The sequence below is a fragment of the Narcine bancroftii genome, chromosome 7 (assembly GCF_036971445.1).
Source record: "Narcine bancroftii isolate sNarBan1 chromosome 7, sNarBan1.hap1, whole genome shotgun sequence".
Classification (NCBI taxonomy): Eukaryota; Metazoa; Chordata; class Chondrichthyes; order Torpediniformes; family Narcinidae; genus Narcine; species Narcine bancroftii.
The window spans coordinates 82,785,009-82,797,834 of NC_091475.1; the positions used below are offsets into that span (position 1 = coordinate 82,785,009).

A 12,826-nucleotide genomic window follows, 5' to 3' on the forward strand; every position below is an offset into this window, starting at 1 on the left:
GATTCACAGTCCAATCTCACTTTCACTCCTCCAATTTCACCAGAATCAGGCAATTCTTATACTATGCACAGAATTTAACATTTATAAATTTTCACCAAGCTCTGGTACTTAAATGGTTACCGCTCAGGAAGGTTATTGTTGGTTTCAGAGAGATTCATTGTTCATTGGATACACACAAACTGATTTACTTCCATCAGCCACTTCAGTGCCTTGCCGAAGAAACTTGCCCAATCATGGTTTTCCAAATGATAACCTCTTCTTCAGCAGGTCATCACAGAGTTCCTTTTGTTTCCCTTATTTCAGGTGTAACACTCCAGCCAGCCATTTTCTCTTGAATGGACCACAAGGGTTTTCAACAGGCTGAACTCAGAACTCACAACCCATCTTCAAAATGGGGTTTCAACAAGCTGGCAGCTTGCTATGACTGCTCTTGCTCTCGCTCTCTCCAATCCATTACTCCACAGCTACTTGTGATGTCTTTATAAGCATTCTTCAGAGTTTTTGTAAAGGCACTCAGAGCCTGGACTGTCTGGCTTAGTAATTGTAAAAGTTTAAATCCCTAAACGCTTGTCTGACAGATCAACAACATTCTCCAGGAGTGTCCACAGAAGACTTAATAAAGAGAAATACAGAGGCAACACTGCAAGATGCAAACCAAAAGTTAGCCACAGAAATAGGATGGCCAGATTACAGTTTATCAATGGGTATTTAAAAGAACCTGCAGAATTCTGGAAAATGGTCTTGTGGACAGATGAGATGAAGATTAACCTGTATTAGCGTGATGGCAAGACCAAAATGTTGAGCCGTAAGAGCCAAAGATCTGCCCAAGATTCAAAGCATTCCACTTCAATTGTGAAGCATGATGGTGGGGGTATTATAGTCTGGGCATGTATGGCTGCCACAGGTACTGGCACACTTGTCTTCATTGATGATGTAATTGCTGATGCCAGTAGAAAAAATAATTCTGAGGTGTATATAAACATCTTATCTGCTCAAATTTGGGCAAATGCTTCCAAACATATTGGAAGGCCCTTCATCTTACAGCCAGACAATGATCCCAAACATACTGCTAAAGTAACAAAGGAGTTTTCAAAGCTAAAAACGGGAAAATTCTTGAATGGCCAAGACAGTCACCTGATCTAAATCCAATTGAACCTGCCTTCCATATTTGTGAGAAAAAAAACTTAAGGGGACATGCCCTTGATTCATGCAGGAGCTCTAGATGGCTGAAGTAGAGGCCTGGCAGAGCATCACCAGAGAAGATACTCAGTACCTGGTGATGTCTATGAATCACAGACTTCAAGCAGGCATTGCATGCAAGGGGGGTATGCAATAAAGAACTAAACATGACTAATATACAGACCATTGCTATGTCCCAAATATTATGATGCTGTAATCTCTACATGGTCAAACCAAAATGTATACAAATAACCTTGAATAAAATCTGGATTGTGCATTTTAATAGCATGTGAATTGTTTAATTACAATTGTAAAACTGTGGAAATAAAGGAAAAGGAAAATGGTATCTATGTTGCAAACATTATAGAGGACACCGTAAAACAATTGAATACTCTCGTATTCTGGACAGCACCTCAGTAACAACTCGCTTGGTTTACCACAAGTTTGTCCGGTGCGCTGGTTTACCGCAGGAGCTTGCCCCCGTGTGCTGGTTTACCACAGAAGCTTACTCTCAGTGCACTGGTTTACTGCAGCAGTTTGCCCCTGGTGCGCTGGTTTACCACAGTAGCTTGCTCCTGGTGCATTGGTTAACTGCAGGAGCTTGCTCCCGGTATGCTGGTTTACCGCAGGATCTTGCTCCTGGTGTGCTGGTTTACCGCAGGAACTTGCTCCCGGTATGCTGGTTTACCGCAGGAGCTTGCTCTCGTTGTGCTGATTTACTGCAGCAGCTTGTTCCCGGTGTGCTGGTTTACCGCAGGAGCTTGTTCCCGGTGCACTGGTTTACCCCAGGAGCTTGCTCCCAGTGCGCTGGTTTACCGCAGCAGCTTGCTCCCGGTGCGGTGATTCACCGCAGCAGCTTGCTCCCAGTGCACTGGTTTACCACAGCAGCTTGCTCCCGGTGCGCTGGTTTACCGCAGCAGCTTGCTCCCGGTGCACTGGTTTACCGCATCAGTTTGCTCCCGATGCGCTGGTTTACTGCAGGAGCTTGCTCCTGGTGCGCTGGTTTACTGCAGGAGCTTGCTCCTGGTGTGCTGGTTTACCGCAGGAGCTCGCTCCCAGTTGGCTGGTTTACCGCAGGAGCTTGTTCCCGGTGCGTGGCTTTACCACAGCAGCTCCACCACATGTGCAAGAACTTGTATTTTGAACATTATGTTGAATGGTTATTTGGCAGCTTGGAACATTTAAAATATCTTTAACCATCTATACCAATAAGCATTTATTAAAAAAATCTTGGAATGTGATACCTAATTTGCCTGCCTTCTAATTCTTGTAGGCTGATATCTGGTCTTTGGGAATAACTGCAATAGAACTTACGAAAGGAGAGCCTCCGCATTCGGAACTGCATCCAATGAAAGTTTTATTTCTCATTCCCAAGAACAATGCACCAACTCTGGAGGGAAATTATAGCAAACCCTTGAAAGAATTTGTGGAAGCATGCTTGAATAAAGAACCGAGTTTTGTAAGTATTTTTTTGGTTTATCAAAGAAAACATGAGGTGATGAATTTGAGAATTCTGGTGTTTCTCAATACTTTTTTTTGTCCTCCTATGATTCATCCACAGGCTTTACGTCAGCTGTTTGCACTGGCTGATGGTTTCAACTTTCAAGAATCTAGATGGTTTTGAAAATATAGGCAAATTATGTAAAGCTAGACTTGAGTGGAAACCTCAAGTCATTGTGGACATCTTAAAAACAGGAAGCAATAAATGGCTTGCATTAAAAGGAAGGATTACAAAACTGCATAGTCCTTTAAAAGTTGTCATGGTTCTGAAAACTCCAGGCACCTAAATGGAATAATTCAATACATTCTATTTAAATTGTGTGTGCATAACCTGTTATGGTTATAAAATGTACCGAGATCTGATCATCATTGATTTTTAAACTAGACCCAATGATCCCTGAACTATTTCACTAGATGATCCAAAGGTTGAGGGGCAAGTTTATAAAGTGAATTTGATAACAAAAGGTCTTGATAGTCTCAGAGGGCATTTCCTCTAGTAGTTGGATGATTTGATCCAGAGCCCCTGAAATGGACAGGAAGACCATTGTGATCATCTAAGGGAGAAGGAAATTTCAGAAGGGAGAGTGAAGGACAAACTCGCATATAAAAATTGAAAATAGCGATAAGAATTAAAATAAAAGTGCTGGTGAATCAGGAGCTGATCCAGATCAGCAAGCCCAGCAATGATTAGACAAAGCACCGAGCATGTCACCTTTTAGAAGGGTTGCCATGACAAGACCCAGATGTTGAGCACAACAATGCTTTTGCTGCGCCATGGTTCTAAATTGCCGCTGTCTTTAAGGAGTTTGCACGTTCTGCCCATGTCCATGTGGGTTTCTTCTGGGTACTTTGGTTTCCTTCCGCATTTCAAAGACATTTGGGGTTTGTAGGTTAATTGGTCACGTGTGTATTTGACCGGCACGGGCTTGTGGGCCAGAAGGACCAGTTATCTGTTGGGGAAATAAAGAAATAACAAATACTTTTTTTAAAATTCAAGAGACCGACAGCAAAAGAATTGCTGAAGCATAAATTTATCATCCGAAACTCCCGAAAGACCTCTTACCTAACTGAACTGATTGACCGATACAAGAGGTGGAAGGCAGAGCAGAACCACGAGGACTCCAGCTCGGGTGAATCTGACTCGTAAGTGTTGTAGCACACATATGCCTAACCAAGCCTGAGACACATCCAACAAAAAGCACTCCGCAAATCTCGCATTTACACACCTTTGTGCAAAAGATAACTCAGAAGTTGGCCAAATGGTTTCAGACCTGTACGTTGGCTGTTTCCATCTCCAGTCATGCTGCCTGACCCCCTGAGGTTTTCAACATTTTCTGCATTGGTTTCAGATCTGCAGTGTCAGTTTTAAAATTTTCTTTTAGGTCTATGGTGGGAAACTATTAAGTTTTCTCCCTCCCTACTCATCTCACCCCATCCGATTATCTTCCTAATTTTCTCCCTGGATTATTCATTCAACTTTTGTTGGATCACACTTCTGTGAAATGTCCAGTTTTGGTTTATTAATAAATATGCTATATAAATAAGATAATCAAACCTAGGTGCAGTTTGACACTCTTACTAATGAAGAATCTGCTTTAAATCTACCCATTAATGGCCTATCCCACTAGCAACCAGCTGTCTATGAGAATGAATTCCACAGATTCACCACTCTAGCTGAAGAAACTTCTCATTTCTGTTTAAAAGAAAAGTCCTTTTATTCCGAGAATGTGCCTTCTGGTCTGAAATGCTCCATATCCAGCCCTTTCAATATTCGGTATGCCTCGATGAGATCCTCCGCTACCCCCCCCCCCCCTTCGAAACTGCAGCAAGAACAGGTCGGGCCATCAAATGCTCTTCAAACATTCACCTTCATCTCTGTGATTATTTCTCCTAAATCTCCTCTGGATCCTCTCCAACACCAGCACATCCTTCCTTGGATATTGGGCATAAAACTGATTGCAATACTCCAAACAGTCCTTTGAAGCCTCAACTGCAATTATGTGTAGTGACTTTTTTATTTTTTGTAATCATCTTTCTCTGGCTCAGGTAGATTGGTTTACCATGAGAGCATTTTTACCGAATAGGTGGATTAGTAATGGTTCTGTTTGAACATTAGGGAAGCTGAAGGACAAGCATCAGGAGGGGATGATACAAGTGACTGGATTTTTACAATCAAAGAAAAAGACCCAGTCAAACTACAAAATGGAGCAGCTCAGCCTGACCAACTCAATGAAAGAGATCAGGTACTGTCAATCTTGGTCTTAAGCTCATCTGTTTTCACATTGTTAGTGTGTTGCCTGGTTGTTAAGATACAACAGAGATTTAGTTTAATTGAACTCTGTAATCTTGTGGTCAGGGAAAAGTAACGCAACTACAGGTGGTAAACTTGGGAGAAAATCTTTACCCAGAGAGAGAGGCTAAAGTCTGGAACACACCAGTCAGAATGAGTAAGGCAGCTAACTTGGTTAGCTTTAAAGGGAAATACACAGGAGATTGCAGATGCTGGAACTGGGACAGCAAACGGTGTACTGGAGGAACTCTGGGTCAAGCAGCATTTGTGGGAGAAATGGTTGACATCTCGGCTTAGAGCCCTTCATTCATACTGATGAATTCTGACCTAAAATGTTGACCATTCTTTTTCTCCCACTGATACTGCTCGACTTGCTGAGTTTCTCCAGCAGATTGTGTTTTTAACTGTTATGGGGAGGCTGGATTGACACACACCACACAAGAAAAAAATATCGGCCTGCTTTAGTTCCTCATGACCCACTGTTGAGTTTCACTGAAGCATGTTTACATCTACAAGTTTGTGGTGCTTAATTACGAATCATTAACTTTTTTTTAAGGAACAAGATGCTCCAAAGCAATCACAGTCTCAATGTTTACCAACAATTATTTCTCCATTATTTACTGAGGTAAGCAAAAATCAGTTATAAGAGTATAATTGTGTTGGATTGTATGGGCTGATAAATATTCTAATTCACTTTCACATATCTATAGTCGTATTCTAGAATACAATTGATTGGTTGAAATATGTCTTCTGGGTCATGGGCTGGTGGGGTGTGGGGTTCCCTCTGGTCTTGGCACTTGGGTGTTGATTGATTGATTGATTGATTGGACCTTATTTCAGCTCAAGGAGAAGAGCCAAACAGGAGGAGGTTATACTGAAGCAGTAGATGAACTGAGGGAGGCCTTTTTCTTGGTAGAGGAAGCTTGCCCGGGCATTTCTGACACACTCGTGAGCCAGCTTGTGCAAAGACTTCAAAGGTATTTTCTATTATCCTTAAAGGTGATAACAGTATTTAAACAAATTTGCTTCCCCCCCCCCCGAAGCTCAGATTGGCATTCAAAATGTATCGGGTGAACCCAAATTCCCTACTTTTTCATGGAATCTGAGGTCCAATTGATAACTTTTTAAGTTATACTATTTGAATTCCATTTCCAATTAAATGCACCTTTTACCATTTGTCTACCAATCTGGCTTGTGTATCTAGAGGACTGGCATGCAACAGGGTCAGATTGATCTTGCATGAAGCCCTGTGAGACCCACAGTTCACTGTGTCCATTCACCATTCAGAACCCATTCTGTCTTCTCTCCAGAGTTGTGGGGGTCTAAGGCTAGAAGGGACTCGAGGGGCATGATCTTCACACAGAGGGTGGTGGGTAAGTGGAACCAGCTGTCAATGGATGCAGTAGAGATGAGGACAATTACAGGGATGCATGATAGGAAAGGTTGAGAAGAAAGCAGGCAAATAGGATTGGCTAACGTGGACAACTTGGCCAGCATAGGCGAATCAGGCTGAGGGGCCTGTTTCCATGCTGTATGGCTCTATGACCAATCTTTAGGAATGATGCAGTGTCTTTGAAGGAGAATCAAGGTAGAAAGATGTCTGAGTTCCAAAGATTAATTCGGGGTGAGATTGTTCTCGCTAGAATGTAGGAAATGAAAAGGGTGGTGGGACTGAAGTTTTCAAGTTACTATCAGGACCTGGTCAGATGGACAGTGACTATTCCTGCTAGTTGTTTACTGATGCCTCAAGCAAAGACATCATCTTGGAGGAAGTGAGAGTTTTTATAAATAATTGGGTCTGTGTGATCAGGATAAATTTTGATCACCCAACTGAGTCACAGCAGACTTTCTCGGAGTGCCTCTTCCTTTGTTAATCCTGAGCTTTTCACATCTCTTCATATTGTGTCTCCACTTTGTTCACATTAAATGAACCAGTACTACAGTGTAATGTCAAAAGCCAATTATTGTTCCAAAATTAATATCCAGTGTAACTGATTCACAGGGCAGCATGGTTAGCATAGCGGTTAGTGCAATTCTATTACTGCACCAGAGGCATGGGTTTGAATCTAGTATTTTTCTGTATGGAGTTTGTACGTTCTTCCCGTGACCTGCATGGGTTTTCCCTGGTAGTCCAGTTTCCTTCCACCCTCCGGAAACATACAGGGTTGGTAGGTTAATTGGGTGCAATTGGACAGCATGGCTTTCAGTGGTGGAATCGGCTTCTCTCTTGGTAAATGTTTTTTTTTAGTTTAAAAATAAAGGTAAAAGAGTAATTTTTGAAATTTCTATTTGCAGATATTCATTAAGTGGGGCTGGTTCTTCCAACTGAAGAGTAATGTTCGTTTCTTGAAAGACTATGCCACCTAAATTGAGGAGGTGGTCTTACAGTGATCACGTACAGCAACTTTGCAAGAGTTTCCCCATTATAGGTTTTCCCCTGGGCAAACAACGTCAAAAGATGCAATCTCTCAGAGCAAGCGTCAGCCAGTTGTGCTGCATAAAGCTGTTAGTTTTTATCAATTTCTACCACTGTGCACATTTTCAGATAGGATGAATTGCCTACCAATTTTTTTTTAAAGTTTTTTTTTAATCCCAAATTGTATATTTAGGACTGGGATCTGGAAAACGAAACCTCTGCAGTGCCTCAGGTAACCTGCTTTACGTTGATGATTATTTCTGGGAGACAGAGAGGTTCTCGTTAAGTTTGTGTACATTTGTATATAGAATTATTTTTACTGAAGATACACATCTTGAGTGCATTAGGCGCATACTTCTCTTACTGCTCAGTCTCCTCTGTGTGGGCGATGACCGGCTTCCAGTTCTGAGGTGGCTCACAAAACCAATGTGGCACCTACAGATTCCGCCACAGTTAGGCCAGGTGGAGCTTGGCGGGGAGAGTGGGTGGGCAGGCGGGGCTGTTGTGCGCTCCTTCTGCTGTTTGCGCTTGGCCTCAGTGTGCTCCTGTCGTAAAAACTTAAGGTGCTCAGTGCCTTCCCGGATGCTGCTTCTCCAAATTGAGTGGTCATAGTAACTGTGCAAATCACGTGGGCAACCGATTGCTTTTGTGGATATTGTTCTGTGGGTAGTTCTCTGACAAGGACATTATTAAATATTGCCTTGATTATTTACCTGTATAGATTAAACAATGTTCTGGTTACTTTTAGTTATTTTCAGGACCTTGCCACTTTTGTACTTTTAATACCCAACCCGGATTATCTCATTGCTTTTCAGTATTTTCTAATTTTTGTCTGGTGGAATTTAATTACTTTTGAAATCTGGCATCCTTAAGATGACAAAAGTTGAACAGTCATCAGCTTTATGATCGATATCTCACCTTTGCAAGACATAGTAATGGCGAACCAGTTGTATTTCTTTTGATCTTTCACTTTGGTTCCATAATGAGTCAAAACAAAAGTTGAAATGGCCAGTTGTCACCTTACTCCTCTCAGTAAGTCTCTTAGTTGACATAAATCGTGGCTGTCAAGATAACAGTCGGCACTTGAAGAAGTGTTTAGTTTGGACCTTATGGACTACTTTATACGTTTCATGGCTAATCGTCCCTTGTGTCCTTTCACATCAGTTAAGGTTTAAGCTGGTAAGATAACTTCTGCAGAAGCTTAACCATCAACTCCTAAGCAAATAGCCTGGGAAGATTATTTTCTGCATCAGAAAGTTGGATTCTCTTGCGTTCTTGAGTGCGTGCCAGCACCTGGCTTCAGATGTTACAGATTCTGAAGTATCACCATTGATTTGCAGAAACAGATGTCAGGTCATGAAGAACAGGGGCTGTAGGAGCTCAAAGGTGTTACCAAGGCCAAATCACACTTTATGTGTTGCCAAAAAACATTGATCAGTCATGAACTACTTGAGTGTTCCATTTCAGAAAACTCCATAAATCAGAAATCAAAAAAGATTGTGAGTGCAGGGAATCACAAATAAAAAAATAAGAAGCTCACTAGTTAGGAAAGTAAACCAGTTAATGTTTCTGGTCTGAGATCCTTCACCAAAATTGAGGAGAGAAGCAAAGGCACTAGTCTGCAGATGCTGGAATCGGGACTTGTGAAGGGACTTGACCCAAAATATCAATAATTACCCTCCCCCACCCACTCCTCGGATGCTGCTCAAACCTCTGGGTTTGTTTTTTGCAAGGGAGCAGAGAATGGGAGGGAGGCTATTTCTCTGGTGAAATAATGTTGAGCTGTGTGAAAGCTGTTATGAAAGTCTGAATCAGACTGCCAGACTATATGCATGAAAGTGAGAAAAATAAAGGGATGGCAGCTGAGCTTTGGCCTATCCTGATACAAATGGAAGGAAAATAGGTCTTTGAAAGAATTCCATATTGCACCTGCAACAAGCCCAGACAAAGATGCAGTTTCTCAAGCTAGCAATCAGCCTCATTGTAACCCTAAATAAATCAAAACCTTTGCAGATCAGAGCAGCCCATTCTGGTTCTTTCAAAATATAATTTCATCCCAATAAATTGCATCATTTGATTCCTGATTCTTAACAAAAAGTATATCAGATCTCTGAACATTAGGACTGAAAAACTTGCTTAACATTTCTTCAATTTATGACATTAACAACTTGAAAAGAGAGACAAAGTGTTGGAAACTCTTAGCTGGTCAGACCACATCAGTGGAAAGAGAAACAATTGTCATTTAAGTTGGAGATGGTTTCTCCAAACTTTGTCAGATTTTCAGAGTTATGAGTTTATTTTGCAGATGCAATAGTGCAACCTTGGTGTTTGTGTGACTGGCACTTGTCACATTTTCACTTGTCATGTGCTTGCAACATTCTAACTATGCAATAGAACCTAAGGCCCTTGGGTTCAAGAGCCTGACTGAAGGGTTTGTGTTGTCTGGCTAACATCAGAAGCTTTCCTACATGATTTGTTTGTCTCTGAGACTGCCAGTAAACAGCTCCTGCAGGTTTAATTAATTGAGAAGAGTAATTAAAACACAACTTTCAATTTAAGGTTGTGCCGGTCTCAATCTGAGTGAATCCTAAGTGTGAGAGGGTCTATTATTTCTGTGGTTTGGGCATCTTGCATCTGATGTCTGAAATGAAATCCATCATCATTTTTGACTATTAAAAGTGTGACTTTGGAATGTTTCAATTAATTCATTTTGAGAATCTCCATAATTGAGTTCCAGCTAGGATCAGATTGTTTTATTACATTGTGTAAACCACTTTGAGGACAAGGAGAGCTGATTCCTGCTTCGTCTCATCCTGAAAGACAACTGTTCCAAGTTATTGTCTTTAGCCAGTTTGCAGACTGACGGTGCATCCTATTAGAAACTGCATCTGTCACTTCTGTGGACTGGGTATGCGAGTTGGTGTTGGGTCACGTGGGTACTAAGAAATATTAGCAAATCACCAGAACAAAGTGGTCATGATAATTTACACCGGCTACTTTGTGAATGCCTACCTAATAAAACAGGCATATGGTACGAGTTATAGATCCACTCGTAAAATTTGTTAAACGAAGTCTGAACCCTAGATTATAGTGTTTGGATTAAATTCCATTATTTAAAGATGCACATTTCCCCATTTGTTTGCACTATATAATTGTCTATTTAAAATGCAGAAGGTTACATTCGACCTTATCCGCGAATTAAGACCTTCAGCTGTTACAATTTCGACAACAGAAGTGCCATGACTCAGTCTAGCCCTTTACTGTGTTGGCGAGCTGCACTTTTCCTATTGAGTTTAGAACAGAGGTGGCCAACCTTTTAATTTCCAATTTAGACATATAGCACAGTAACCGGCCATTTCGGCCCAGGAGTCCATACTGGGGTGTAGATTCATTGGGTGGCATGGACTCCGAGGCTGAAATGACCTGTTGCCGTGTTGTATATCTAAATTAAAAATTAAAAGGATGGCCAACTTTTGAACCTGGCTGCACTTTTGGAAGTATTTTTGTGTTAATATTTTAAACGGTACATGAGTTGCAGTTTTTGTACCAGTCCGCTCCAGCTAACTGCAAATACTTTACAATCAAAGAATTGGTAATTAATGTATTTTGTGCATATATAATGGCAATAAAGTAGTAAGGTCATCAGGAAATGTTCTTAAACACAGGTAAAATGTACGGAGAGATTCAATTAAAAAGACAATATTTTTATAATTGTGTGTAAAAAGCTGGTGTTGCAGTAAATCTGGTCCTTTAAGATGTTTAATAATGACAGGATACTTATTAAAGATGCTAATTAAATGTGTAAATTTCATTTTGTGTAACATTGCTGACAGTTTATAGTCTTGTACATAATCCTTGCTTCTGTCATTCAACACAATGTACTGAAATTCTCTGTCAGCTTTTAAGTGATTTTAAATAAAACGTGAATTCTGATGCAAAGTTGAATCTTTGTTCTGCACTAAAGCAAGATGTTTTTATTACTGGGGAGGGCATAACCTGACAATGGACAGAAGTCACCCCTTTCACTGGGTGTCTTGCACTCTGGCCCGATGCCTCACCAAGATACTCCACCCCCCAGCAAGTGCCTGTCACCACCTTTGCCAAGGTACTCCACCTCCCCCTCAGCAAGCGCCTGCCACCTTTCCCAAGGTACTCCACCCCTCAGCAAGTGCCTGCCACCCTCACCAAGGTACTCCCCACCCTCCCCAGCAAGTGCTTGCCACCCTCACCAAACACCCACAATTTCATCTCGGGATTCTCTTATTTGCCTAGTGCCTCCCTCTATGGCCAAGTGCCATGCATTCTTGCCCAGTTCCTCACTCTTGCCAAGTGCTTCATTCTTGCCAAGTGCCGCACACCCTCATCATGCCTCCCACTTATAGCAAGTACCTCACACTCACCTCATGCCTCTGTCTCGTCAAGTGCCCTGCAAAGGTGTCAGGTGCCCTCTGCCCAGCGCCTCCCATGTTCACCCCACATCCCCCACTCTCCCTGCACCCGCCACTAGCACCCCGTGTACCTCTGAATATAGGCAAGTGCCTCATGCGTTCATCAAGTGCTTCCCATGCTCACAGAATACCCCTGACTCTCACCAAACACTTGACATTCTCATCAAGGGCCTCCCACTTTTGCCAAGGATCTCCCACTCTCCACATGCTTCCCACTCTGGCCAAGTGCCCCCACTCACGGCAATTGCATCATACACTCACCAAGGGCCTCCCATTCACGCAACATGCCTTACAATCTTACCAAGTGCTTCCCATTGCCGCCAAGTGCCTCCCCTACTTGCCAAGACTCCCTACTCCCGTCAATAGCCTTGCATTCTCATTAAGTGGCTCACGTTTTGCAATTGCATCACCCACTCGAAAGGTGCCTCCCACTCTTGCACGTACTTCTGAGTATAGGCAAATGCCTTGCACATTTGTCAAGTGCCTACCATGCTCACTAAATACTCCTGACTCTCACCAAGCACCTTGCACTCTCACTAAGGGTCTCTCTCGGCAGTGGCCTCCCACTCTCATTGTAATGATAAAATGCTAGTGATAATCTTGATCACAAAAGGGAGTCGGAGACAAGTTGTTAAAATTAGGAGTAGATTCAAAATGGATGCCTCCACAAGGTTGTGAATACTCTAGCTAATCAAGTATAATAATTTAAGAGAAGGTTGGATGAGTGAATGGATGTGAGGGGATTGGAGGGTTATGGACAGGGAGTGGGTAGGTAGAACTCGTGGAGTTCTTTTAAATTGGTGTGGACTAGAGGGGCCGAGATGCCTGTTTCCATACTGTAATTGCTATATGGTTATAGTTGTATTAAAAGAACCCAAGTTTCTTTATTACAATAAAAGTAATATCACATGATACTAGGAGTGGAAGAAACACCAGGAGTGTGCAGAATGAGAATTAGTTGATAGCAGCAGAAAATATGGAGAGTGTAAACTA

General features: G+C 42.0%; 1 protein-coding gene across 2 annotated transcripts in view; it reads left to right on the forward strand.

Moving 5' to 3' along the window:
• Positions 1 to 11,407, forward strand: part of LOC138739083 (serine/threonine-protein kinase 24) — a 50,855-nt gene extending 39,448 nt beyond the window's left edge. The window contains exons 7-12 of one of the 2 annotated variants that reach the window (XM_069890542.1): positions 2,453 to 2,638; positions 3,677 to 3,822; positions 4,796 to 4,922; positions 5,526 to 5,594; positions 5,810 to 5,946; positions 7,265 to 11,407. In XM_069890542.1, the coding sequence (XP_069746643.1) occupies positions 2,453 to 2,638; positions 3,677 to 3,822; positions 4,796 to 4,922; positions 5,526 to 5,594; positions 5,810 to 5,946; positions 7,265 to 7,298 (699 nt within the window). In that variant the 3' untranslated portion in view covers positions 7,299 to 11,407. The remainder of the gene's footprint in view (positions 1 to 2,452; positions 2,639 to 3,676; positions 3,823 to 4,795; positions 4,923 to 5,525; positions 5,595 to 5,809; positions 5,947 to 7,264) is intronic. The other variant, XM_069890541.1, reaches the window with a different exon arrangement.
• The last annotated feature ends 1,419 nt before the right edge of the window (positions 11,408 to 12,826 follow it).